General features: G+C 44.7%; 1 protein-coding gene across 1 annotated transcript in view; it reads right to left on the reverse strand.

The window, feature by feature from the left end:
• Nucleotides 1-402: 402 nt before the first annotated feature.
• Nucleotides 403-26,937, reverse strand: part of LOC137324223 (uncharacterized protein C6orf118-like) — a 55,331-nt gene continuing 28,796 nt past the window's right edge. The window contains exons 4-10 of the mRNA XM_067988363.1: nucleotides 22,774-22,833; nucleotides 16,847-16,971; nucleotides 14,602-14,660; nucleotides 9,432-9,628; nucleotides 6,745-6,798; nucleotides 1,497-1,558; nucleotides 403-619 (exon numbers count right to left, since the gene is read on the reverse strand). Of these exons, the coding sequence (XP_067844464.1) occupies nucleotides 550-619; nucleotides 1,497-1,558; nucleotides 6,745-6,798; nucleotides 9,432-9,628; nucleotides 14,602-14,660; nucleotides 16,847-16,971; nucleotides 22,774-22,833 (627 nt within the window). The 3' untranslated portion in view covers nucleotides 403-549. The remainder of the gene's footprint in view (nucleotides 620-1,496; nucleotides 1,559-6,744; nucleotides 6,799-9,431; nucleotides 9,629-14,601; nucleotides 14,661-16,846; nucleotides 16,972-22,773; nucleotides 22,834-26,937) is intronic.

Consider the following 26,937-nt stretch of genomic DNA (forward strand, 5'->3'; position numbering starts at 1 on the left):
CCTCCAATTCTGGCCTCTTGCCCATCCCAGATTTTAAATCGCTCCACCGTTGGCGACCGAACCTTCAGCTGCCTAGGCTCTAAGCTATGGAATTCCCTCCCTAAACCCCTCTCTCCTTTAAACCTACTTCTTTGACCAAGCTTTTGGTCACCTGTCCTACTATCTCCTTACGTGGCTTGGTGTCAAATTTTGTTTGATAATGCTCCTGTGAAACACCTTGGGGCATTTTACTATGCTAAAGGCACTATATAAATGCAAGTTGTTGTTATAATTGGGAAAGAACTATTATACAGAATCTCTCAGAAAATGTGATAGAGGATCACATTTTGAAATTCTTTGACTGATGCTACATACGTGTGAAAATTACATTCCCCCTTCCCCTCAAATTGTTACACACAGTCATTTCTGCCAAGATGCTTTTTTTTAATGTTAAGGTTTTCACTGCACATATATTTAGATCAATAGAGATTTGTGTGAAGTCCAATATTATGGAGTGCACTTTACCCGGGGGGGGGGGGGGGGGGGGGGGGAGGAAAACTTGTGGTCCCATTACTCAGAGATGGGGGTATTTTTACTCTCAGCAGGATCCAGGAGGTCTTTAATCATGTGCCATAAGTTCCTAAAAGAGAGTAATGCGCAGATTAGAAAAATATTTAGAACCAACTCATTAAACTCCTAGTCTAGGAAGCTTTCAACTTATTTTTATTATTACTAACAGACTCTCTACATCTCCAAGGCCTCGAGTAAGCAGCAGTCCTGTATCATTTTACTACTGTGATATTGGTCTTCCAACTGAAGAGACATGGGGTTCAGAGGGTGGTGAACACCTTCCCCACCTCACTTCCTTCCAGAAGAGCTGATTGTAAAATACGAGTTTCTTTACTTCTAGACACCATGCTAGAAATTTAGATTAAAATGGAGACTTTTTAAAAACACAAATTCGAGCTCGCCCATTTATAAGCTCGCAGGGAGTGCATAGAATGATCCCTGCGCCTGAATGGTGAGGCCCGAGGCCCTCCTGATATTGGACCTCGGGCCTCATTATCATTGAGCTGGTGAGCTGCAGACATCTAATAGGCCTCCCCAGGCAGCGCGCCAGCAAAGAGGAATGGAAGATCGGGCCACTGTGACGTTACATTGACTCAAGGTTTCTTAATGTTAAAAAAGCTGCTTTTTTATTGTTGAAAACTTCCCATTTTGAATCGGTAGCTATTGCTGGTTCCTTTCTAGTGACCAGTTTAGAATTGAAGAAGAAATTCCATTTACAGTGGCTTGCGATCAAACAGTTCAGTTCACACTTATAACTATTAATATAACAGGATACTATTATGGGATCTCACTAATGTTCTCATTGCTCAAAGTGGATTGCAACAGAAAGGCTTATGTATCATAAACAATTAAAGTTACTTCCATGACCTGACTACCAAACTGACCCATGATTAAAGCTACTGAGTTAACTGACTCCAAAGTACAAAGAAAGAGAGATGGGTACTCACTCTCGAACAACTTTGCTCACTTTATAGTTATTAAGGGTTCTTTCGATATTATTTTCAAGAGCCTAAAAACAGAAAGTTGAAAAATGTAATGCTTTTTATTTTTACTTATGAATAAAACACTCCAAATAAAAAGTAAACTATAAACCATATCATAAAGAAAGAACTTGCATTTATATGGCACCTTTCGCAACCACAGGACGTCCCAAAGTGCTTTACAGCCTATGGAGTATTTTTGAAGCGTAGTCACGGTTGTAATGTAGGAAACGCGGCAGCCAATTTGCACACAGTAAGGTCCCACAAACAGCAATATGATAACGACCAGACCATCTGTTTTAGTGATGTTGATTAGGGGGTAACGGGGAAAACGCCACTGTTCTTCTTCAACTAGGGCTCTGGGATCTTTTATATCCAATTGAGAGGGTAGACGGAGCCTCGGTTTAACGTCTCATCCAAAAGACAGCATCTTAGATAGTGCAGCACTCCTTCAGCGTTGCACAGGAGTGTCAGCCTAGATTATGTGCTCAAGTCTCTAAAGTGGGACTTATAATAGCTACCTAGATTGAAAGAAAGGTTTCGGGTAGTATTTTTGTACAAACCCGAAGAATAGTTCATACACTGAATCCCAGTTGTGGTAGAGAATATGAAAAGTAGCTTAAAAGAGGAGAGGATTCATTAAGGATACATCTTTTGCAAGGCTTCACTCCTAGAACTGAGACTTGGTTGATGGGAGTGCAAAATTGGAGAACCGGGCACAAAATTCAGCTCGGTCAATTTTCGGGTGTGTAAAATGAATTAGGAAATTGGGAGAGCTACCTCCAGGCCCAATTGGTTGCTCCGTGTTCTCATTGAGTGAGGTTCCTCATTGGGAATACCGGCCTTGAATTCCCGGAAGTTAGACCCAGAAATGCGCCTATCCTCCTGATGTCAAGATACACCAGAATTCCCTGCCAATCAAATGAGAATAGGCCCAAACTTAAAAATGGGCATAAACAATCAGCGCCCAAGGAAAGGGCTGAACTCACACCATATATTCCTTCTTTAAGTATTTAATTAAAGTTTCAACACATTCAACTGTCATTCACGCACATTAGGCACATGTTTAAGAACCTGCAATTGGGGCAGCTTTTCAATTTTTTTTTAATGTGATTTATGCCATAAAAATGCATTAAAAAACTTTTTTTTTAAAAAAGCACTCAAAATTGGAATAAAACTCCAGAAAAATGAATGTTTCTTGCTGTACCTGAAAATCTGGTTGTAATTTGAAGAGAACCTCTAAGCAAGTGCATGAGGCTATGTAACTAGGGAGTTGGGCCAGTTTTATGGGCAGAGATCGATAAACAGCTGTAAGAGCGAGGAAATTCTCACAAAATTTACCTGTTAATATTCACAGCAGTGCCTGGGCGGTACTGGAATTGGAAGTCCTCAGATACCTCCTGATTGGCGCCCAGGACAGAGAAGGATGGCGAGTGCACTGCACGACCTGCCCGTCGACAGAACCTTTGGCTGACACGATGGAGCAGCTCGCTGGTGAATCCCATTCCTGGATATCCAGGGGATTACGGTGGAAGTGGGGTGAAGACATCAAAACAAAGATGGAACCAAAAATCTGTTGTTTTTTGAACATTCACATGATGTGGGTGTCACTGGCAAGGCCAGCATTTATTGCCCATCCCTAGTTGCCCTTGAAAAGGTGATGGTGGAGCCTTCTTCTTGAACCGCTGCAGTCCATGAGGTGAAGGTGTTTCCATAGTGCTGTTAGGTAGGGAGTTCCAGGATTTTGACCTTGATGAAGGAACGGGGATATATTTCCAAGTCAGGATGGTGCGTGACTTGGAGGGAAATGTGTAGGTGATGGTGTTCCCATGCACCTGCTGTCCCTGTCCTTCTAGGTAGTGAAGGTCGGGAGTTTGGAGGGTGTTGTCGAAGAAGCCTTGGCGAGTTGCTGCAGTGCATCCTGTACATAATATACATTGCAGCCACAGTGAGTCTGTGGTGGAGGGAGTGGATGTTTAAGGTGGTAGATGGGCTGGCGATCAAGCGGGCTGCTTTATCCTGGATGTTGTTGAGCTTCGAGTGTTGTTGCAGCTGCACCCATCCAGGCAAGTGGAGAGTATTCCATCACATCCCTGACTTGTGCCTTGTAGATGAAGAGGGTTTGCAGCAGAATACCCAGCCTCTGACCTGCTCTAGTAGCCATGGCATTTACGTGGCTGGTCCAGTTGAATTTCTGATCTATGGTGACCCCCCCCACCACCCCAGGATGTTGATGGGGGATTTGGCGATGGTGATGCTATTGAATATCAAGCGGAGGTGGACAGACTCTCTTGTTAATGGTCATTGCCAAGTACAATTCTTTATGATGAAAAGAAAATTTTAGTAAACCAATTTCATCAACTCAACAGGATAAATCTGCCAACGCTTCCCATTTTGGAAAAGGCTACCACAGCACAGGTTGATTCCAATAACAGTCTGTCTTTCTGATGTCACTTGCAACACTAAGTGCCTCTTTGGGTGTTGTACTGCAACCAGCCAACCATGGTTTATTTTTCACACATCTTACTGACTGCTTCATCCACTGAGCAGAGAGCAGCAGTTGGCCAAGATGATACCGAACCGAACAGAACAGACAGTTCTCTGCAAAAGCTAAACAGGCAGATAGCTGTTCTATTATTGTACTTATGTCCAATAGAAATTGCAGAGTTCACTGGAAGAACTGGGCCACTAAGTTCTGACGACCCTGTCTCAATGCCTGAACTGGCCGCACACCATCGCCCTTTCTAGTCTTCCATGGCTTGTCACTGCTCCACATCCAAATCCATGGCGTGGACATATGCAATGTATAATTATAACTTTGCCAACTTTCTTTGGGACATACCATACAGCACCTCCGACCATCTGAATCATTGCTTTAGCACCTCCAAATGTTGAGTAACCCTGGTTCACCCATGTGTCCCATTGTATCTGTTCTCTGCTGCTTTGTGTCGATTGTGCAGAGGCGTCACAGCCATGGCTGTATCATGTCACCCTTATCTCCAAGAAGTCAGCCCTCCACACTTCCTCTAAGTACTGTGTGATGGTTAATTACCTCAAAATCTACACAATACACAATCTCTGAAAACTATGTCTTGAAGTGCACGGTTTCTGGTGAGGGTCAGGTACTATTTGCACAGTAATGGAGTAATAGCTTTTGCTATTTAAGCATGCCATAGGGTCGGCGCATCAATGATTACATGTACACAGCAATACATAGAATTACGTAGAATTTACAGCACAGAAACAGGCCACTTGGCCCAACAGGTCTATGATGGTGTTTATGCTCCACACAAGCTTCCTCCCACCCTACTTCATCTCATCTCATTACCATAACCTTCTATTCCTTTCTCCCTTTACCTAGCGAGTTCCACATTCTAACCGCTCTCTGGGTAAAAAAAGTTTCTCCTGAATTCTTCCCTGTACTTCGACAAACTGAGTAATGTAATACAATTGTAGCTCCCTCTGCTGCAGTAGAGTGTAGGTGCGTGCATGGTGAAACAGGACTTCAGCTCCCTCCGTAATGGCGTATTAGATTGCTTAGCGGCTGATTCCTGCAAGGATCCCTGTGGGTGCTAGTAGGTGCAGGGAGACAAAAGTTGAGGGCAGTGGTGAGCCTCACTGCCAATGGTATTGGATAATATTGTGCAATTTATAGTTATACATTTGTCCACTTCTCGGATATTTAAGGCAACCCATGACCATCTGAATCATTGCTTTAACACCAGATGTCACCTCTCTGTGTCTCTACGGAGTCTCAGCCTTACCATGCATGGACAGCTTTCTTGTACTTGTATTGATTTGAAATCTAGAAAATCTACAACAGAATGGGGGTAATTTTAACCTAACTCGCAGTGTGTAAAACCCACAGGATCAGAGGAACCCAGGTTTTACACACCGCCAGATGTTACTCCCTACTGACTTCAATAGTGTGTAAAATCGAGCATAGTGTAAAATCAGTGTTGCACCTGATCTAGTCAGTTTCCCGATGGGCAGGTTAGGTTAAAGTTACCCCCAATAACTCCAATTTCACACCTCGTAAAAGTATAGTTTTTGCTGGTTGTTTAAAATTTCTTGCTGATTTTTTTGAGCTCATCAAAAGGAAGCAATGGGGAAGTGAATGTTTTCTCCATTCAAGGCACCTAGTGTGTGCATCAAGCAGGTTAAATAAGAACAGTCCTAGAAGCTCCCTCTGCTCTGGAAGCATGCTGCAACCTCAGAACAATCTACGGCTGCACCAATATGAGACTACCATTCCTTTACCTTGATCTTTACAGTGTGAATGTAATTGCAGTACATACATAACCCCTTCTTTACCCCTCTGCTGTGCTCAAAGTCAACTACTTCATCCTTCTCCTCCGTGGCACTGCCCTAGTTTGGTTCCACTCCCTGTGCCGATGCAGCCAGCACATCGCCTGTAATGGCTTTTTGGTCCACCTGCAAGGCTCAAGTCATCGGCCCCTTTCTTTTCCTCGTCTACATGCTGCCCCTTGGTGGCATCAGTTTGTAGGCATTCCATGTGTATGCTGATGGCACCCAGTTTTACCATTCTGCCACCACTCTTGACTCGTCACCCACCAAAGTGTTGTCTGACAACTTACTTGATATCAAGTGGATAAGCACCTTGAGATGTTTCTCTATGTTATTGCTGTTAAAAGAGCAAAAATTGCCTTCAAATATTGGCTGCAGGGCTTTTAGCTGTTCCAGCCGTACACTGTGGAATGTTCCACTTCGGCCCTTCCTCCTCGCTATCTCCCTCTCCCCTTCCAAAAGCCTTCTCAAAATCTAATTCTTCAATCTCACCTTCAGCCATTTCCCCTAATCCTATTTCTCCACTGCTTGCTCTCCGATTATTTTCTGCATTTGTGAAGCACTTTGGGACTTTTTAATTACACATAAAAGGCATTGTGAAAGTGTAGGTGCTGGTGGAGTGTCATTGCTAATTTAGTGCCAATTAGTGCTGGCTTAGGTTAGTGTTGAGATCATGCCCACTAGAAGCTGAGCTGAGATTACCCAAACTCTTTCTGCTGGCCACAAGGCTCCTTTGTAATGAGTAGACATTTGGCTGAATTTGAACTCAAGACCTAGAAGTGAAAGGACATATTTAATCCACTGGGCGAAGGTTACACTGAGCTCATAGAATATTCAGGGAACCAGGAAGTCACACTGAGAATTACAACAGAGAATTAACCAAAAATGATAGTCAAAGTGCTCTTACTTTTATTGTCCTGCGAAGAAACTCATTGGATTTCTGCAACCTTGCAATTTCACCCTGTTGGTAGATTAGAACATTAGCTGCAATACTGTAACTTCTCAACAAACTCCCCATTCTAGTTATTTAACTCTTAAAAACAGATTGCTAGCTTGCAGGCTGTTGCAAATTTAACAAGAGGCATCAGAATTGGACTTAAGAATTCCCCTCAAACAGGGATTTCCCCCTATAACTCGTTATTTTTTTAAAAACCTATACTCCATATTCTAGTAATTAAAATGCAATTAAGTATGGCCAGATGTATTTCCACAAGTACACAATTAGAAGTAAGGGAGTGGGAAGAACCACCTTGGTGCTTTTGTACATTTCTGATCTGGAGGATGACAGGTGAAGCTTTTAAATACACCCCTGCTTAATAATGTTATTGTGCAACAAAGGATTGTACATTTTTAAAGAATATATTTAAGGTGCGATTGGCACGCTAAGATCTGTAGAATAAAAGGGAATTGGAGAGATTTTAATATGGCTCACTCAACAAAAGCTGCTTCAAAGGTGTACTGTAGGGTGAATTTAGTCTTTGGCAATAGCACAGATCAGGCAGTAGTGAACTGGCAACCCGTTTTACACCCTGTCTGATTTTCAGGCCACTCAGTTGTATCAAGCCACTACAAAGAATACTACATGGACTGCAGTGGTTCAAGAAGGCTGCCCACCACCACTTTCTCAGAGCAATTAGGGATGGGCAATAAATGCCAGCCTTGCCAGCAACTGAACAGAAAAAAAATTAAAACTAGTGTAAACAGATTCGTGCATTACTCAGTATTTAATTTTATTCAAATGTAAATTTAGGTCACTAAGAGTCACTTGCATCAGGAAAAGAATTAGCCAAATAATCTGAAGTCAACCATTGTTTTCTGTCTTCCAATGTTCTTCCCTTCCCTCCTGAAGGCAGTGACTCTCGCTGGGATATGATTCCACAGGTGCCAGCAAGTCCCATCCAAGCTTCATATGTGAGCCTGGATAACGAGTGCTGGCAGACATACCACCCATCAAGTCAAGCACATGAAACTCTGCGCCAGGAGTAAAGATGAAAATTTACCCTACATTCAAACACCATATTTGCAGCAGGGGGTCCATGGGAATATATGCCATATGGTGTCATCATAAACCATAAAAAGTCTAGGATTTTCCCAGGTCTGTGCTTCAACTCTTCCAGTTTGGTAGTTGAGGCACAAATATTAGCCTCAGTGCCCCAAGGTTAATAAGAATCCATTAGGGTTTCTGCCTGCCAGAATGCAGTTAAAATCTTTCAGAACCACTGCAGGTAAGGGAAGCCCACCTTTTCTTTTATTCATTCGTGGGATGTGGGCGTCGCTGGCAAGGCCAGCATTTATTGCCCATCCCTTAATTGCCCTTGAGGAGGTAGTGGTGAGCCACCTTCTTGACAACTGAGTGCTTGCTAGGCCATTTCAGAGGGCGATTAAGAATCAACCACATTGCTGTGGGTCTGGGGTCATATATAGTCCAGACTGGATACAGATGGCAGGTTTCCTTCCCTAAAAGGACATTAGTGAACCAGATGGGTTTTTACAACAATTCAGTAGTTTCATGGCCTACTGATACTAGTTTATTTTTTAATTCCAGATTTTATTAAATTATTTAAATTTAAATTCCCCAGCTGCTAAATTGGGATTTGAACTCATGACTCCAGATTATTAGTCCAGGCCTCTGGATTACTAATCCAGTAACATAACCACTATGCTACCATACCCTAGTCCATCAATTGAAAGAAACCTTTGGCATCCACCACTCTCCCTGCCAATCACAGAATTCTTGCCACCAATACCTTATCCAGTCGATTATTCCAGGCATTTATCACTCAACGTGAAGACATATTTGCTGACATCAGCGCTGAACTTGTCCTTTCCTGGTCCTGCAGTATCGTCTTAACATGACAGAGCTCGGCAAGCTAGGGTTGCCAACCCTCCAGGATTGTCCTGGAGTTTCCAGGAATTAAAGATTAATCTCCTGGACACTGTTACCAGCAATCTGGGATAAAAATCATCGGGGCGTCAAAAAAATGTTTTTTTTTCATTTTCTTTGGACACTTTCATTTATCAGTTATAAAAATACTGGAGGGGAGAAAAAGGCTGTTTGCCTGGGCAAGGCAGTTGGAGGCTGGTGGTCACGTGATGACAGAAATTACAGAAATGACAGAAACAGGCCATCCGGTCTGTGCAGGTGTTTATGCTCCATACGAGCCTCCTTCCACCTTACTTCATCTAGCCCTATCAACATATCCTTGTATTCCTTTCTCCCTCATATACTTATCTAGCTTCCCCTTAAATGCATCTATGCTATTCACCTCAACCACTCCATGTGGTAGCGAATACCACATTGTCACCATTTTCTGAGTAAAGGTGTTTCTCCAGAATTCCTTATTGGATTTATTAGTGACTTCTTATGTATATGGCCCCTAGTTTTGGACTCCCCACAAGTGGAAACATCTTCTCCATGTTTACCCTATCGAACCCCTTCATAATTTTAAAGACCTTCTATCAGGTCACCGCTCAGCCTGTTCAGTCTTTCCTGATAGTTGTACCCTCAGTTCTGGTGATGAAGCCTCCAGGAATACATCCAATCAGAGTTGGCAACCCTACAACAAGTGGAAAAGTTACAGCAATCATAAGTACCTGAGTATCTCTCAAAGAGCTCTTCATAGCATCAGTGATTGTAGAGGGGACCATGGAATGCTTCATCTCACTCTCCAGCTCTTGAATAAGTACTGTCGTTGTATAAATGCTGGTCCTCAGTGACTGCACTTGTTCCATGACAGACTGAGGCTGCTGTTTGGTTTTCAAGAGCTTCAAATTTGGCTGCACTCCAGCAACTTAAAAAGAAAAAAAAACGTGCATTTATATAGCACCTATCACAACTTCAGGACATCCCAAAGCACTTAACAGCCAATAAGTGTAGTCACTGTTGTAATGTAGGAAACGCAGCGGCCAATTTGCGCAGTGAGGTCCCACAAACAGCAATGTGATAATGACCAGATCATCTCTTTTTAGATGTTGGTTGAGGAATAAATATTGGCCAGGACACTGGGGAGAACTCCTGCTTTTCTTCAAAATAACGTCATGGGATCTGTTGCGTCCACCCGAGAGGGCAGACGGAGTCTCATCCAAAAGACGGCACAACCACTTTACACTGGTTACAATACTCATTAGGAGAGCTTTTCAGATAAGCTGTACCAGAGAAAGGAGTAAAAACCATGCAATTGCCTTGTTTTATGTTATTAACTATCTATTATTTTAAATATAAAAAGTGATAGAGAAGCTATTTCCTCTGGTGGGGGAATCCAGAACAAGGGTGCACAATCTTAAAATTAAACCTAGGCCATTTAGGAGTGAAATCAGGAAGCATTTTTTCCACACAAAAGGTAGTAGAAATCTGAAACTCTCTCTCAACAGGCTGTGGATGCTGGGTCAATTAAAATTTTCAAGACTCAGATCGATAGATTTTTGTTAGGTAAGGGATCAAGGGATATGGAGCAAAGGCAGTTAAATGGAGTTCAGGTACAGATGAGCCATGATCTAAGAATAGCAGAACAGGCTCGAGGGGCTGAATGGCCTACTCTTGTTCCTATGCGCTGCAGCTGTGTAGTGATTGCAACCCCTAATGTAAGTAGTTCCTACAGTATTAGCTCAAAACCTACACAGGACTATATAGCAAGACAAAATGTTGCTTCTACTTAATAAAATCAGTTACCCACTGAAAGAAAATTATGACCATTAAGGGCCCATTTAAAAACTTAAAAATACAGGGGTCAAAGTCATTCTTTTTCTGGATAGAATTTGTTCCATTAATTCTACTTTTAAACACACAACACCCGAGATGGGTATAGAGGGATATGGGCCAAGTGCAGGCAATTGGGACTAGCTTAGTGGTATAAACTGGGCGACATGGACATGTTGGGCCGAAGGGCCTGTTTCCATGTTGTAACTTCTATGATTCTATAAGAACAGCTTAAGCAGATTGTTAATACTAACATTAGGATATATAATAATGATACCACTTTTGTGCATCAACCTGTGGTTATCAGTTCTAGCTGGTATTAGAAAAATACATGATATTACATAGAATTACACAGAAATTACAGCATAGAAACTGGCCATTCGGTCAAAGTGGTCTATGCTCCACACGGAGCTCCTCCCACCCTACTTCATCTCACCCTAACAGCATAACTGTCTATTCCTTTCACCCTCATGTACTTATCTAGCTTCCCCTTAAATGCATCTATGCTATTCAACTTAACCATTCCATGTGGTAACGAGTTCCACATCCCAAACCCACGACCACTACCACCTAGAAGGACAAGGGCAGCAGGCACATGGGAACACCACCATCTGCACATTCGCCTCCAAGTCACACACCATCCCAACTTGAAATATATCACCGTTCCTGGGTCAAAATTCTGGAACTCCCTAACAGCACTGTGGGAGAACCTTCACGGACTGCAGCGGTTCAAGGCGGCTCACCACCTTCTCAAGGGCAATTAGGGATGGGCAATAAATGCTGACCTTGCCAGCGACGCCCACATCCCATGAACGAATATAAAAAAAAATTATAACCACTCTCTGGGTAAAAAAGTTTCTCCTGAATTCCTTATTGGATTTATTAGTGACTATCTTATATTTATGACCACTAGTTTTGAACTTCCCAAGTGGAAACATCATATCTACGACTAATCTCTCATTTCCACTGACTAACAGAAATTAAAATCAGGAGAGATGTAAAGAGGGTGACCAATCTGACAGTGCTTGTTTTACACTATCGCCCAAAGTTAAAATTACCCCCATTGAGTTAGTTTGATAGCAATCAAAATTGCTCAGAGATCTACTAACTTAATGAAAAATGCAGAATATTGTTTGGACTTATATTTGCAATTCTTCAATCAAAGCTATTCCCAAAATTATAGAACAGAATTTTGGAATTTCAAACTCAGGTCCACAGAGTCAAAAAAGTACTGACATATTTTTAACTGGGTCCTTTTTATATTTCAAGGTTATTGATAGTATTTTCTGATTTGGGGGCAAGTATTACAATTGATAATATGTTAGATGTCACACTTACTTTCTGTCATACTTTCCTGTCACACTTGGATGATAACACCCCTATAAGTGTATTAACAGCAGATCATCCAATTCACTATCAGCAAAGCCACAGCAGATCCACTAGTGTTCTTTATACAGTCCCCACCGCTTATAGCGGGTGTGTTTGTGCGAACACAATTTGCCCACTATACGTGAATACGTGATGGCCGGTATAACGGGGTAGAATCAATAAAATTAAAAATCCCGAGTCAGTTTGCATCATTATTTTGTTTCCACTAGCACTGAGTAAAGAAGCAGCACCAGCAGAGATTCAAAACAATTTTCATATAACACAAAGTACTGGTTGGGCAGCAGAGTGTTAGCGGCACTGACCTAATCTGAGGGGTCAGGTACTAACAAACTGCTGAAGTTCCACCACCACGATTTATAATACCACCACTTAATGGTATTACTGTCTTGTAATCCACTTCCTCCAACCTACTAGCTCCTGTGTTGTGGATGTGGCTTTGGAACATTTTTCTGAGATACTAAATCTGCATTTTAAATTGCAGAAGAAATGGAAGCCTAAGAGAAGTGAAGTTGACAAACTAGTGAGTAAACAGTTGTTTCTGCCCAAAATAAACAGAGCACTTAAGGTGCAATAATCTGCAACTTTGAAATTGACGTTAATGCAAATGGATAACGGTTAGTGCTTTTTGGCAGATATAAGCGACCGCCCATTTTAAACGTGGCCGTTTTAAGTGGTTGGGACTGTATTCTGTACAGATGTGTTGAGTTCTAGGCTGCATTTAGGGGTGAAATGGCACTGACTTTTTTAAATTTCAAGATATACTTTAATTCATAAAATTTAAGGATACACAGTTCAATGTAGATGTCACAATTACAATACAGATCATACATAATACAATTCTATTATTACAATTTAAAACACAGTACATACCTTATAATACATGCTGTACAATACAAGGTGGGGTGGCCTTACTTGATGGCCTTTCCCTCGAGAATCTTTGCGTAGGTCGCATCTCGTTTCAGTGCTTCCCGCAGCACGTACTCGTGGACCTCGGAGTGTCTCAGTCGGCAGCACTCAGTCGTGGACAGCTCCTTCAGCTGGAAGACCAGCAGGTTTCGGGTGGACCAAAGGCCTCCTTCACCGAGTTGATGGTCTTCCAGCAGCAGTGATATCTGTCTCAGTGTGCGTCCCGGGGAACAGCCCGTAGAGCACAGTGTCCTGTGTTACCGAGCTGTTGGGGATGAACCAGGACAGATATCAACACATCTCTCTCCACACCCTCTCTGTGTGAAGGGGCAGTCCACCAGGAGTGGACTCGTTCCTGTTGCAGTCCCGAGGGCAATTCGCAGTGGCGCTGAGATTCCATGCGTGTTGGAAGGACCGCAATGGGAGGTCCCTTCTCACCACCATCGAAGCTACATCCTGATTCTTGGCGGTCAGTTCCGGCAACACGACATTCCACCAAATGGCTTCGACCATCTGGTCGGGGAACTGCCCGAATGAATCCACCCTCTCCCTTCCTTGCAGGACCTCCAGAACATTCCGTGCCAACCACTATGACAGCCTTGTGGTCGAAGGGATTCCTCCTCAGGAACTTCTCCACCTGGGACAGGTGGTGGGGGACGGGACGTCATGCATCTGCATGGCCAGAACCAACCTTCTCAGTGTGGCGGACAGGTAGAAACTCAGCAGGTAGTGACACTTGGTGTTTGCGTACCGGGGCTCTACACACATCTTGAGGCAGCCACACACAAAGATGGTGAAATGGCACTGATGCAAAAGTGCTAGTGTGAATCTGGAGTTGGTGCACAAACTGAATCTGAAGCAAAACAGAGGGAGTCTCACTTGCTCTGCTCCAGGGTCAGGTAACTATAGACTTATACTACAATGTCGTAGTGTCAGTGCAAGGTGAAACCGTTTCACATTGACGCTACAGCAGTGTGAATGCAGCCTTTACACTGATTCTGCTCTTTATTTTACATCACAAAGTCACTGAAAATCTTTACTTATTCAAAAAGAAAAAGGACTTAAAAACCTCTATAAAGCCCATTTTTTGTAAATTACACAGATTCTGGGACCTTGGAGCAGTGAATATTTCAACTCTTGAATTGGGTAGAAAGAGACATTTCAGGGAGGTGGGCAATGTAAATGGTATTAAGGATCAACAGCAGCAGTCAATAGACGAAAGCCAGCAATGATGGGACACAAACTACTCGCTGCATTTCGTCACTGCCCACCCAGCTAGTTGGTCGACTTCCCCTTCCCACCATACAGAGCGCTTGTTAGTCATCCAAATAAACACAGTAACATCAAAGGTTGCGGAGATAACCAACTAAGCAAGGATTAATACAATATTTTCAAATAACAAGAGAACGAATTGCAACTTAACATCCATTTCCACTATAGTTACCCATTGAGAATTATAGGTAACACTTGAAATTGCCAACTCTGGTTGGACATATTCCTGGAGGTTTCATCACATGACCTCCCACCTCCAACCACCCTGCCTAAAACAGCCTTATTTCCCCATCTCCTTTATTTTTATAACAAACAAAAGCATTCAAAGAAAACGATAAAAACACAATGTTTTTTTTTAAATGCCCCTATGACTTTTTTTCTCCTGGGTTGGCCGCAGCAGTGTCTGGGAGATTAATCTTTAATTCCTGGAGACTCCATGACAATCCTGGAGGGTTGACAACCCTACTTAAAGTGTTAACTCTGAAGCAAAGTTTGACTTACCTTGCTGCTTAGGCAGAGGTTCAGATTTTGAAAGTTCCCTCTCAAGTTCATTCCTTAGCCTAAAAAAGTAACATTCACCAAATATGTTAAAAGCAAGCATCAGGACTATATGGAGCTAGGGAAACAGCATAAGACGTGGACCCACTTTTTACAAGCCCACCTTACTCCCACCATTTGCCCTACCAACCATCTTCCCAGCCAGGGACCCCAGGACCATCCATTGCCTACATCAGCCAGTGTTAAGTGGTGGTTGAGGGCTAAATAATTATTAACCAATAGCTGGTATACCAATAGCTGGCGCTGCAAATCAGAATGATGTCATTTGACACCAAGCTTCCAATTCCAATAGTTACCAGCTCGTGAAGCCCCATGAATGTCACATGTTGTGCATTTACCTGCTGACCTAGACTCAGCTACAGCTGATTAAGGAGTTGAGATCAGTGGGTTAGATCATCTCCATGCATTTCAACTGCAGATAATTTGTGCAAGGTGTAAAATACATGGGTATTAGAGACTGCATTTTAATTAGAAGATTGGAGTCAATGACAGAATCAGAACAACAGGTATTGGCTCCAATTGTTTGGGGGGGGGAGGGAAAATCCAATAGCCGCACTAAATTCCATGGCAATTTATGCAGTTATGGAATCATGGTCCAAGTTCGGAGCAAAGTTCACCCCACCCTAACATCAGAGACACACTCCTTACTGCACCAGTGTGGTCTCCATTTTCTACTGCATTTATCCTTACAATGCTAATTAGTGCTGGGTTTAGACCACAAACTCATTTCACATATGACCCTTAAAAATGGCAAAAAGAGGAGACATTGCTTTCTGTATTTAAGTTGGATTTCAATTCAGATATGAAAACATTATGGACATTTAATCCACTGTGCAACTCATATATATTTACAAACATATTAAAATCTATAAATACCCTCAGGAGAGATTAGGGCAAATGAAATTAAGAAAAATAATTCAATATATTATGCTCTTTCTTTAAAAAGACAGTACCTTTTGTTGCTGGACTATATAGGATATTCTGGATTTCAAAAGATAGTCAGTAATGCATTAAACAAAACACTGCACTTGCAAATTTTATATAGTCACTTTAGTTTTCTTCAACAGTTCAACAGTACTTTAATTATAGTCTTCCCAATGGCTTACTGGATAAGTGTGCTACCATTGTGGTTCTAAGACATACGTACTTAGCTAATCTCAACCAGGATGGCAATAGAGATAGTACAATTACTCTCAGCATACCTGGGTTACGGAAGAGGGGATTAGCAAGTACATCCAGTTCTGATCTTTATCCAACTGATAAATGAATGTGAATATTGGGTTAGGTCAGGATCAGACCTGGCTCCTATGGCCTCTAGGATTAAATAGCCCACCGGCATTCACTGTTAACACTCACATATGCCTAGTGGCCATTTAGTTATCATTCTACAGCATAAGACAGTGCTTTCAGGAGAGGAGAGGAGAAAATGGGAGGAGGGCAGTGGGTTGATAATGGGGCTTGGTTTATTGCCCTTTCATAGTTAATGGTTGGAAAACGTAGCTCAATAGGAACACATTGACTCACACCCTCTTCCTCTTTCTGCCAATAGTAAGGTATTAAAAGATATGGGGGTTAAATTGGGCAGCGTTTCCTCCTAAGGACCCAAAATGGAATATACTTGCAACCGGAAGTGCGCCACCCGCCATATTAGATAAGGACAAACAATAGGCGTCCTTTACTCTCGTCTGAAGCAGGCGATAGGCCCCTTATTTGCATTCGCAAATGGCCTAATGCCTGCACATCAGGTTCCTGCTGCAACATTGGTTTGCCCCAAAGCAGTCAACGTCAAAAGTGGGCGCTCCCGAATTTAACCCCCATGTTTTGTGGATTTAAATGTCAATGGCTTGTGGGTTCTCTGAGTTTAAGGTGACTGGATGAATCTACAATTCTGCCATTTACTGATGCCCCCCTACCTCCACCATGTTAGCAGTAATGGCTCACTGCCAGTCTAGTGGAATAAAGCAAAAGAATGGGCTAGTAATTTACCATTCTGCTTCAAATAGTCAACGTTTACCATAACAATTGGTGATAGGATGAAATGTATGGTCATCTCCCACATAAGTGGACTCGTGTCCACAAAGGGGTATGACTCATACAGAATGGGTTAACTAAAGGGCCAAATCAATGTCCTTACAGAATAAAGCACCTAATTTAGAGCAATATTCTCATAGAAACGCCACGCACTTACTCATCGTTCCTCTGAATAGCGAGTCTTGCTTCCTGCTCCAGACTTACGACTTTCTGTCGGGCCTCCTCTACATGGTGAGTTTTCACTGTCCTGCTAGCCATACCTCGGAACTGAGCCTGGAAGATCTGTTGGGTTTAGAAGGAGAAAGAAAATAAATAAAAAAAACATTAAGCTTCTTGGAAACTCCTACCTGTAAATATTTATCGGTAACAGTAATCGGCAAAGTAGCGTTGCTGCCCTGCCACGTCAGAGGCACTGCATACATCAAAAAATGGATTTTGCATCCCTGTCCCATTATAGTGATACAGCACAAAAGATCTGTATCGCCTTTAAAGGAGAGGAAAAGATAAAAGCGAGATAAATATGGTATGCAGTTTACATACCACGAGAAAATTCGAGCACAGTAAGCATGCACCAGTTATTTAGCATCAGCGCAAAATTAACAAAATCTAGATCTGATTCTTTAGCATCTCGCTGCAAGAAGGTGGAATATACATAACAGCAATTAATTAATCAATTAAAGAAAGAAAGACTTGCATTCATATAGCGCCTTTCATGACCTCAGGCAATAAAGTACTTCACGTGTAGTCACTATTGTAAGGTAGGAAACAAGACAGCCAATTTGCGTACAGCAAGTTCCCACACACAGCAATGCAATAATGAAAAGATAATCTGTTTTAGTCATGTTGGTTGAGGGATAAATATTGGCCAGGACACCGGGGAGAACTCCCCTGCTTGTCTTCGAATAGTGCCATGGGATCTTTTATATCCATCTGAGAGGGAAGGTGGGGCCTCGGCCTAGATTGTGTGCTCATGTCTCCGGAGTGGGGTTCGAATCCACAAGCTTCTGACTGAGAATGCTACCAACCAAGCCAAGGCTGACACCATGGGGTCAATTTTAAAATTAAATTGCGGGTGCATTGGGGGCAGGGGGCTCCGAAAATCGCGGGAATCCCGAGCGCGTTCGGAACCCAGCTCCAACCCGCAAACTACCGGGTTCCCCAATGACATGTCCGGGTGCGCATGCGCCTCCTGAATGCGGAAGTCCCACCAACAATTAAAGCCAGTGGGATGATAGTTAAGACACTTATTTAGATACTTAAAGTACTTAATTTTGTCCACATTAAGGCAGGGGTCCGATTTTGAAACATCCTCAGCGTGTTTCCCATGCTGTGGGAAACACTCCATGTTCTGCCAGATGTGTTTCAGCCAGCAGCCAGTTGCACATTCAAATGCTTGTTTGACAGATGGGGAGAAAAAGTGAGTTCTTGCTGCAGGGCACTTTGTTCTTTCACACAAACTTTTGGCTGCAAGATCTTTGTGTTTTTGCTGAAAATTCTTACTTTCCACTCACAATTCTTCTGTCCACACATATTTACCAACTTTTCAGACCCCCTCAAACTCACACCATCAGGATGGGGGGGGCGCCATGGCTGCATTCACAGCTACATCCAAGGACAAGCAACATCACCAGCCTCACCAGGCATGGCGTCCACCTCCACCACTTGCAGCTCCACATCACAGTGCTGCGCCACAGGCACCTGCACAAGAGCACAGAGGGCAACAACAGAGAGGGGTGCTGCTTGAGGAGGCTCCATCCACATCTGCCACCCACATGGTGGAGGAGGAGGAGGAGGAAGAGGAGGAACCCACGGGCAGAACAGCGGCTCACCTAGCTGCTCGTGAGACCAGGGAGTCACTGATATGTGAACGGTTCTCCTAACATCAGAAAGTGTGAAGAGTCCAGTCGTCACACCACCTGGATAGAGCAGCGCCCACACCAGGCCGCCCACCCCTCCCTGCACAAAACAGTCCTGCAACTACACATACACCCACTGTAAAGTGACCCAATAGGTGGCATCAAGTGTCCCGTTCATGGTGAACCTCATGAAAGGGTCCTATCACAAAAGCCAGTCAAGAATGGCCAAGTCATGGCAGCAGTGGTGACAATCATAAAATTTAATGTCACTTTAACAAAAACTAAATATAAATGAAAAACATGACAGTCTGTCAAACACCCTTGTGCATACCCTTCGTGCTCACAAAACCTTCGCCTTTCTCTTCCGACTACTTCTATGTCGTGCATCCCTAAGGCTGCAGCAGAAGTAGTGGCAGGTTATTCTTGTTCATGCCCTGACTGCTTAGATGCTTTGGGCCTACGCCCTCTGGGTTTTGGAGCCCACGAGGGCCCCTCCAAAGACTGCTCCACCTGCACCTGCTGGGACAGACTCAGCCTCCTGGACAGAAGGCAGCATTGCAGGTACTGGTTGAGAGGGGGGCAACGGGTGAGTTGTGGGGGCGCTTTGAGTGGCTTCCCCACTTCCATATCCCCTTTCGCCATCATCCCTCTCCTGGACCAGGCCCCCATCACTCCTACCACCCTGCTGGAGAACAGTTTGGAGGACATATATGATGCCTTGGAAGCCCAGTCGTAAAGTTTCTGTCTGCCCATTTAAGGCGGCAGAATGTTGTTCACCTTGAGTCCGAACGGCCGTTGTCAGGGCCTGAATGGACTCATTTGTGAGCCGTGCTCGAAGTTCTACAGAGGCTAGCCTTCCCTCCATCGCAGACATTCCCGCACTTACCTGTAGCACTATCTCAGAGAGTTGCTCACGTCCCTGTGACAGTATCTCAGAGATTCCCTCCCGCACCTGTGCCACCATTCCACTCATGCAGGAGTAGGACTCCTCCATCCTCTGTGCTATTGTGGAGACTGCACGTGGCACCTGTTCCAGTACCTCGGAAATGTGCTGCCGTCCCTCGATCATTCTCCATTGAAAGGATGGTCCCCGGAGTTCAGCATCTGCATCCAGCTGAGCAGAGCCTGGAGAGGAGTGCTCCCACCGACGCGGACTTTCCACAGCTATCCCTGCCACCAGTGTCTGCTCGTTCTCACTTATGTGGTGACTCACCGGGTGCCAACCCATCTAACTGAGGACTAGGACCCACCGAGGTGTGAGTATCTGCGCTGGTGGATGGCTCACTAAGGTGTGACGGTGCACCCTCAGAGGTCGGCAGGTCCTCTGAGGAATCGCCCTCTGCTGTCACTGTGGTCGCTGAAGACCCTGTAAGAGAACAGAAGGCAACATTAAGCATCATCACAGATGTGTCATGTTGCGATGAGCATACTGAGGTTTTGAAGATGGCATATTAACATCAATTCATATTGTGTGTGATGAATGTTAAAGTTGTGTCACCAGACGTTTGTCGGGTGCCAGTCTCGGCGTACCCAACAGACAGGCACGCGAGGGTGCGGCTGATCTCGAGCACCTCCTGCTCCACGTCTGTGAGGACCAGTGTTTGCGGAGGCCCCCTCCAGTCCTCGCCCTCTCGCGTGCATTTTGCGCTCTCTTCTCCCATGAGGGGAGAAAGAACAGACGTGTGAGTGAGTGATGGTGAAGTGGCCAACCGATAAATGCATTGCTTTGGGTGAGGCTGACCATGAAAGAGATGCATCAGAGGGTGAGTATGAGACAGAACCATCACATTGGTTGAGGATTGGGTTGAGTGGTAGTGGTGGGGTGACTAATGGGGAGGTGAGGTAGTGCTGAGGAAGTGCAGGTAAGTTGAGGATGAGCCTTAAGTGGGCGTGAGGAGTGATGTGATAGAGTAGTGTTGGCAGTGCAGAATGAGTTCAGGGTGGGGGGAGGGGCGGTGATGTGTAACACGGAATGTAGGAGAATCAATAAGTGTACTCACTTTGGCTGACCTAGTTAGATCATTGAAGCGCTTCCTGTGCTGGATCCAGGTGTAGAATATGTTGCTGCTGCTGGTGACCTCCTCTGCCACCTCGAGCCAGGCCTCCTTGGTGGCAGAGGCAGGCCACTTCCTCCCGTCCGCCGGGTAAAACACATCCACCCTCCTCCTCGCCCCATTCAGTAGCACCCGGAGTGAGTCATCATTAAACCTTGGAGCAGCCTTGCCCCTGTGCTGCCCCATTGTGGTCTGTGGGTCTTTGCTCCAGCAAAAGCCTTTGGAGCAATGGCCCTCTATATAGAGCTCCTCCAGCTGACAGCCTGTGATGCGGGTGCACAGTCTGCCCGCTGCGCAGCTTTCGGACGGCAAACCTGGAAGCCACATTAAGTGGCACCAATTGAATCGCGATCGCATGGGAAACAGACATTTTATATTGGGCGGGTTACCCATGCGCCCAATCACCCACACCACCCCCCCCCCCCCACCCAACCCCCGCCGCTGGCATCCCACCTCCATTCTAATATCGGGGCCCATATGAGAGGAACCCTTCACTCCTTTGTAATGTGCAGTTGGGAAATTCTGAGCACAGTTATGATTGACAGGTTTCCAAACTAAAGCACTCTGTTGTACAACCTTGCCGTATCAAAATAAATAGGACCAGGTTCTGTTTGATATCACACAAATTCAGTCATGTTGGAGCTCTGCTCTTTTATTTTATGACAATCCAGAAGCTTTCATGGTCATTTTTCTGCCCACAAATTATCAGATTTGTTGAATTCAATTTCATCACTTACTGTGGTGGGATTTGATTTTTTAGTAATTCTCAGGATGTGGGCACCCTGGCAAGGGCTGGCATTTATTGCCCATCCCTAGTTGCCCTGAGAAGGTAGTGGTGGGCCTTCTTCTTGCAGTCTGTGTGGTGAAGGTGTTCCCACAATGCTGTTAGGTAGGGAGTTCCAGGATTTCGACCCAAATTTGAACTCACAACCTCTGGGTTGCTGGTCCAGTACCATAGACGCTAGGCGGCTGACCAGTATTAGAGGAGCGAAAAGTGCAGGTCGGCAGATAAGGCTGAAGGAGATGATCGAGATAAGGTGGGGCAAGATCATGAGGCAATTAAATGTGGGGATAAGGATCATAAAATTGATTTGTTGGGGCATAGGGTGCCAAAAGAGCCTGGCAACAGACAAGAAAATAAACAGCAGCATTTTGAACAGCTAATAGCTTATAGATTTCTAACATTTAGGATTATTTAGCATTCAGATAAATTTAATTCCTTTTAACCACCCTGGAAACTACACAGAGGTTAGCATTTGTAACAGTATGATAACGCCCATTTATACAGTGAGTTTTTAGGCGTTGTTTGAATGCTGCATCACACCCAAATACAGTTTATATAACAATTTTTAATATGATGTTTTGTGAAGTGGAAATGGGTAGGAAATCAAATAGTAAAAGAGGAAAAAAATCAATGAAGTGATATATATGTTAAAGGAAAAGAAAAAGGAACAAACTTGGAGAGGGAAGAGCAGAAGTAAGGGGAGATAGAGTACTCTGGGAGAAAACAAGGATGGGAGCAATTTTAATAAAAATATGCATTTATATGACCTTTGACTTCATTTTTCTGTTGATGGTCATTTTGTACAATAGGTTTTGTGTCCTCGGACTGCTTAATTATAGTTTTTGGTCTTTAAGATGAGACATTAAACGGAGGCCCCATCTGCCCTCTCAGACAACGTAAAAGATCCCACGGCACTATTCAAAGAAGAGTAGGGGAGTTTTCCCGGTGTCCTGGCCAATATTTATCCCTCAACCAACATCATTAAAACAGATTATCTGGTCAATATCACATTTCTATTTGTGGGACCTTGCTGTGTACAAATTGGCTGCCACGTTTCCCCACATTACAACAGTGACTACAGTTCATAAAGAACTTCATTGGCTGTAAAGCACTTTGGGACATCCTGAGGTTGTGAAAGGTGCTGCAAGTACTTCCTTTTTTATGGAGCTGTGCAATGCACAAGAACCTTTGTGTAAAATTGTGCTGCATCTGCAGTATAAAAGAAGCCTGTGAAAAAGCAGTACCATGTGGGTCTTATCACACTGCTCTAAAGATCCATAAAACACCATGACCTAAAATACTGTGTCTTACAGTTTCAACTTTGATTTCTTTCCAAAAGTTTCCCAACATCTAGGCACATTTGAAGAGTTTCATTTTTAAAACACATTACCTTGTGTCGATCCGTTGGCAGGGACTCCAAGAGCGACGTGAGGTACACATCGTATTCAGCCTGAGGGACGCAGATTCAGAAGAAATCCACAAAAAGTAAAAACAGAAATGAAGTGCAGCATTTAATGGGGATTAAACTGTAGTAACAATGCACTAATGTCTAAACCAACGATTTGGTTGCTTTAAGGGAGACTGGAAAAGGGGAGGGGAGAGGGGCAAAGGGGAGTGGGAGAGAGACAGGACGGAGGAGAAGAGGAAAGATAGAGTAGAGGGGGAAAGGTGAAGGGTGTGGAGGAAAGGGGGAGAAGATGGGAGAGAGGGAAGGGAGGGCAGAGGATTCTCTCACCTCACCCCACCCCCACTCACTCTCCCAAGGAGCGAGGCCTCTGACCCTCAACCAGTTTTTCTCCTCCCCTTTCTTCCTGTTTCCCTCAAAAGAGGCTTTGATTGCTTTCAAAATGCAACTTTTTGTAAAAGAAAAAGAAAGCAAATTAGAATGGGTAAAGAAACCTTTCTCTCCATCTCTATCTTTCTCTGTCACTTTCTCTCCCTCCATCTCACAATTGTAAACAATTTTACAACACCAAGTTATAGTCCAGCAATTTTATTTTAAATTCACAAGCTTTCGGAGACTTCCTCCTTCCTCAGGTAAATGTTCAGGAGCTCCTCGAAGCCTACGCATTTATACATATAGAACAATACATGGTGTTTACAGAATGCCCCTGCAACTGCCCGTTGCCAAGGCAATCACCGTGTTCAGACAGAGAGGTGTCACCTGCAGAACCCCCGAATACACATTCAACAAAAAAACAAACAGGAAAAAAAACAGAGAGAGGCAGAAACATCCGGAAGGCAGAGAAAGCCAGCAAATGACCCATTATATTAAAAACAGATAACATTTGTTCGCTGGTGGGGTAACGTGTAGCATGACATGAACCCAAGATCCCGGTTGAGGCCGTCCTCATGGGTGCGGAACTTGGCTATCAATTTCTGCTCGACGATTTTGCGTTGTCGTGTGTCTCGAAGGCCGCCTTGGAGTACGCTGACCCGAAGGTCGGTGGATGAATGTCCATGACTGCTGAAGTGTTCCCCGACTGGGAGGGAACCCTCCTGTTTGGCGATTGTTGCGCGGTGTCCGTTCATCCGTTGTCGCAGCGTCTGCATGGTCTCGCCAATGTACCATGCTCTGGGGCATCCTTTCCTGCAACGTATGAGGTAGACAACGTTGGCCGAGTCACAGGAGTATGAACCATGCACCTGGTGGGTGGTGTCCTCTCGTGTGATGGTGGTATCTGTGTCGATGATCTGGCATGTCTTGCAGAGGTTACCGTGGCAGGGTTGTGTGGTGTCGTGGACGCTCTTCTCTTGAAAGCTAGGTAATTTGCTGCGAACGATGGTCTGTTTGAGGTTGGGTGGCTGTTTAAAGGCGAGTAGTGGAGGTGTGGGGATGGCCATAGCGAGGTGTTTGTCCTCATTGATGACATGTTGAAGGCTGCGGAGAACATGGCGTAGTTTCTCCGCTCCGGGGAAGTACTGGACGACAAAGGGTACTCTGTTGGTTGCGTCCCGTGTTAGTCTCCTGAGGAGGTCTATGCGATTTTTTGCTGTGGCCCGTCGGAACTGTCGATCGATGAGTCGAGCGTCATATCCCGTTCTTACTAGGGCGTCTTTCAGCATCTGTAGGTGTCCATCGCGTTCCTCCTCGTCTGAGCAGACCCTGTGTATTTGCAGTGCCTGTCCATAGGGGATGGCCTCTTTGACGTGGTTAGGGTGGAAGCTGGAAAAGTGGAGCATCGTGAGGTTGTCCGTGGGCTTGCGGTAGAGTGAGGTGCTGAGGTGCCCGTCTTTGATGGAGATTCGTGTGTCCAAGAAAGAAACTGATTCTGAGGAGTAGTCCATGGTGAGCTTGATGGTGGGATGGAACTTGTTGATGTTATCGTGTAGTCTCTTTAGTGATTCCTTGCCGTGGGTCCATAGAAAGAAAATGTCGTCGATGTATCTGGTGTATAGTGTTGGTTGGAGGTCTTGTGCAGTGAAGAAGTCCTGCTCGAACTTGTGCATGAAAATGTTGGCGTATTGGGGTGTGAATTTGGTCCCCATGACTGTTCCGTGTGTTTGGGTAAAGAACTGGTTATCGAAGGTGAAGACATTGTGATCCAGGATGAAGCGGATGAGTTGTAGGATGGCTTCCGGAGATTGGCTGTTGTTGGTGTTGAGTATTGATGCTGTCGCAGCGATGCCGTCATCATGGGGGATACTGGTGTATAGTGCCGAGACGTCCATCGTGGTGAGAAGTGTTCCTGGTTCAACTGGTCCGTGGGTACTGAGTTTTTGTAGGAAGTCTGTAGTGTCGCGACAGAAGCTGGGGGTTCCCTGTACGATGGGTTTCAGGATGCCCTCGATGTATCCAGAGAGGTTCTCGCACAGGGTTCCGTTGCCTGATACGATGGGACGTCCGGGTGTGTTGGCTTTGTGTATCTTTGGGAGGCAGTAGAAGTCTCCCACGCGGGGATTACGTGGGATGAGAGTGCGTAGGATGCTTTGAAGGTCTGGATCGAAGGTCTTGATCAGTTTGTTGAGCTGGTGGGTGTGTTCTTTGGTCGGATCTGCGGGTAACGTCTGTAGTGTTCCTGGTTGTCCAGTTGTCGGTATGCTTCTTTGCAATAGTCTGTTCTGTTCTGTATGACACACGAATCTCCATCAAAGACGGGCACCTCAGCACCTCACTCTACCGCAAGCCCACGGACAACCTCACGATGCTCCACTTTTCCAGCTTCCACCCTAACCACGTCAAAGAGGCCATCCCCTATGGACAGGCCCTGCAAATACACAGGGTCTGCTCAGACGAGGAGGAACGCAATGGACACCTACAGACGCTGAAAGACGCCCTAGTAAGAACGGGATATGACGCTCGACTCATCGATCGACAGTTCCGACGGGCCACAGCAAAAAATCGCATAGACCTCCTCAGGAGACTAACACGGGACGCAACCAACAGAGTACCCTTTGTCGTCCAGTACTTCCCCGGAGCGGAGAAACTACGCCATGTTCTCCGCAGCCTTCAACATGTCATCAATGAGGACAAACACCTCGCTATGGCCATCCCCACACCTCCACTACTCGCCTTTAAACAGCCACCCAACCTCAAACAGACCATCGTTCGCAGCAAATTACCTAGCTTTCAAGAGAAGAGCGTCCACGACACCACACAACCCTGCCACGGTAACCTCTGCAAGACATGCCAGATCATCGACACAGATACCACCATCACACGAGAGGACACCACCCACCAGGTGCATGGTTCATACTCCTGTGACTCGGCCAACGTTGTCTACCTCATACGTTGCAGGAAAGGATGCCCCAGAGCATGGTACATTGGCGAGACCATGCAGACGCTGCGACAACGGATGAACGGACACCGCGCAACAATCGCCAAACAGGAGGGTTCCCTCCCAGTCGGGGAACACTTCAGCAGTCATGGACATTCATCCACCGACCTTCGGGTAAGCGTACTCCAAGGCGGCCTTCGAGACACACGACAACGCAAAATCGTCGAGCAGAAATTGATAGCCAAGTTCCGCACCCATGAGGACGGCCTCAACCGGGATCTTGGGTTTATGTCACGCTACACGTTACCCCACCAGCGAACAAATGTTATCTGTTTTTAATATAATGGGTCATTTGCTGGCTTTCTCTGCCTTCCGGATGTTTCTGCCTCTCTCTGTTTTTTTTCCTGTTTGTTTTTTTGTTGAATGTGTATTCGGGGGTTCTGCAGGTGACACCTCTCTGTCTGAACACGGTGATTGCCTTGGCAACGGGCAGTTGCAGGGGCATTCTGTAAACACCATGTATTGTTCTATATGTATAAATGCGTAGGCTTCGAGGAGCTCCTGAACATTTACCTGAGGAAGGAGGAAGTCTCCGAAAGCTTGTGAATTTAAAATAAAATTGCTGGACTATAACTTGGTGTTGTAAAATTGTTTACAATTGTCAACCCCAGTCCATCACCGGCATCTCCACATCCATCTCACAAGTGTAACCAGTTGGTATTGACCATTTCTAATTGTCAAAAAACACAGGTGATAATTTGTTAGCTTCAAAATTGAACTAGACTTTTTTTTTCAAACCGAAGCAACTTTAAATGAAGAAATACACACACACTTTT

The sequence above is a fragment of the Heptranchias perlo genome, chromosome 8 (genome assembly GCF_035084215.1).
Source record: "Heptranchias perlo isolate sHepPer1 chromosome 8, sHepPer1.hap1, whole genome shotgun sequence".
Lineage (NCBI taxonomy): Eukaryota > Metazoa > Chordata > Chondrichthyes > Hexanchiformes > Hexanchidae > Heptranchias > Heptranchias perlo.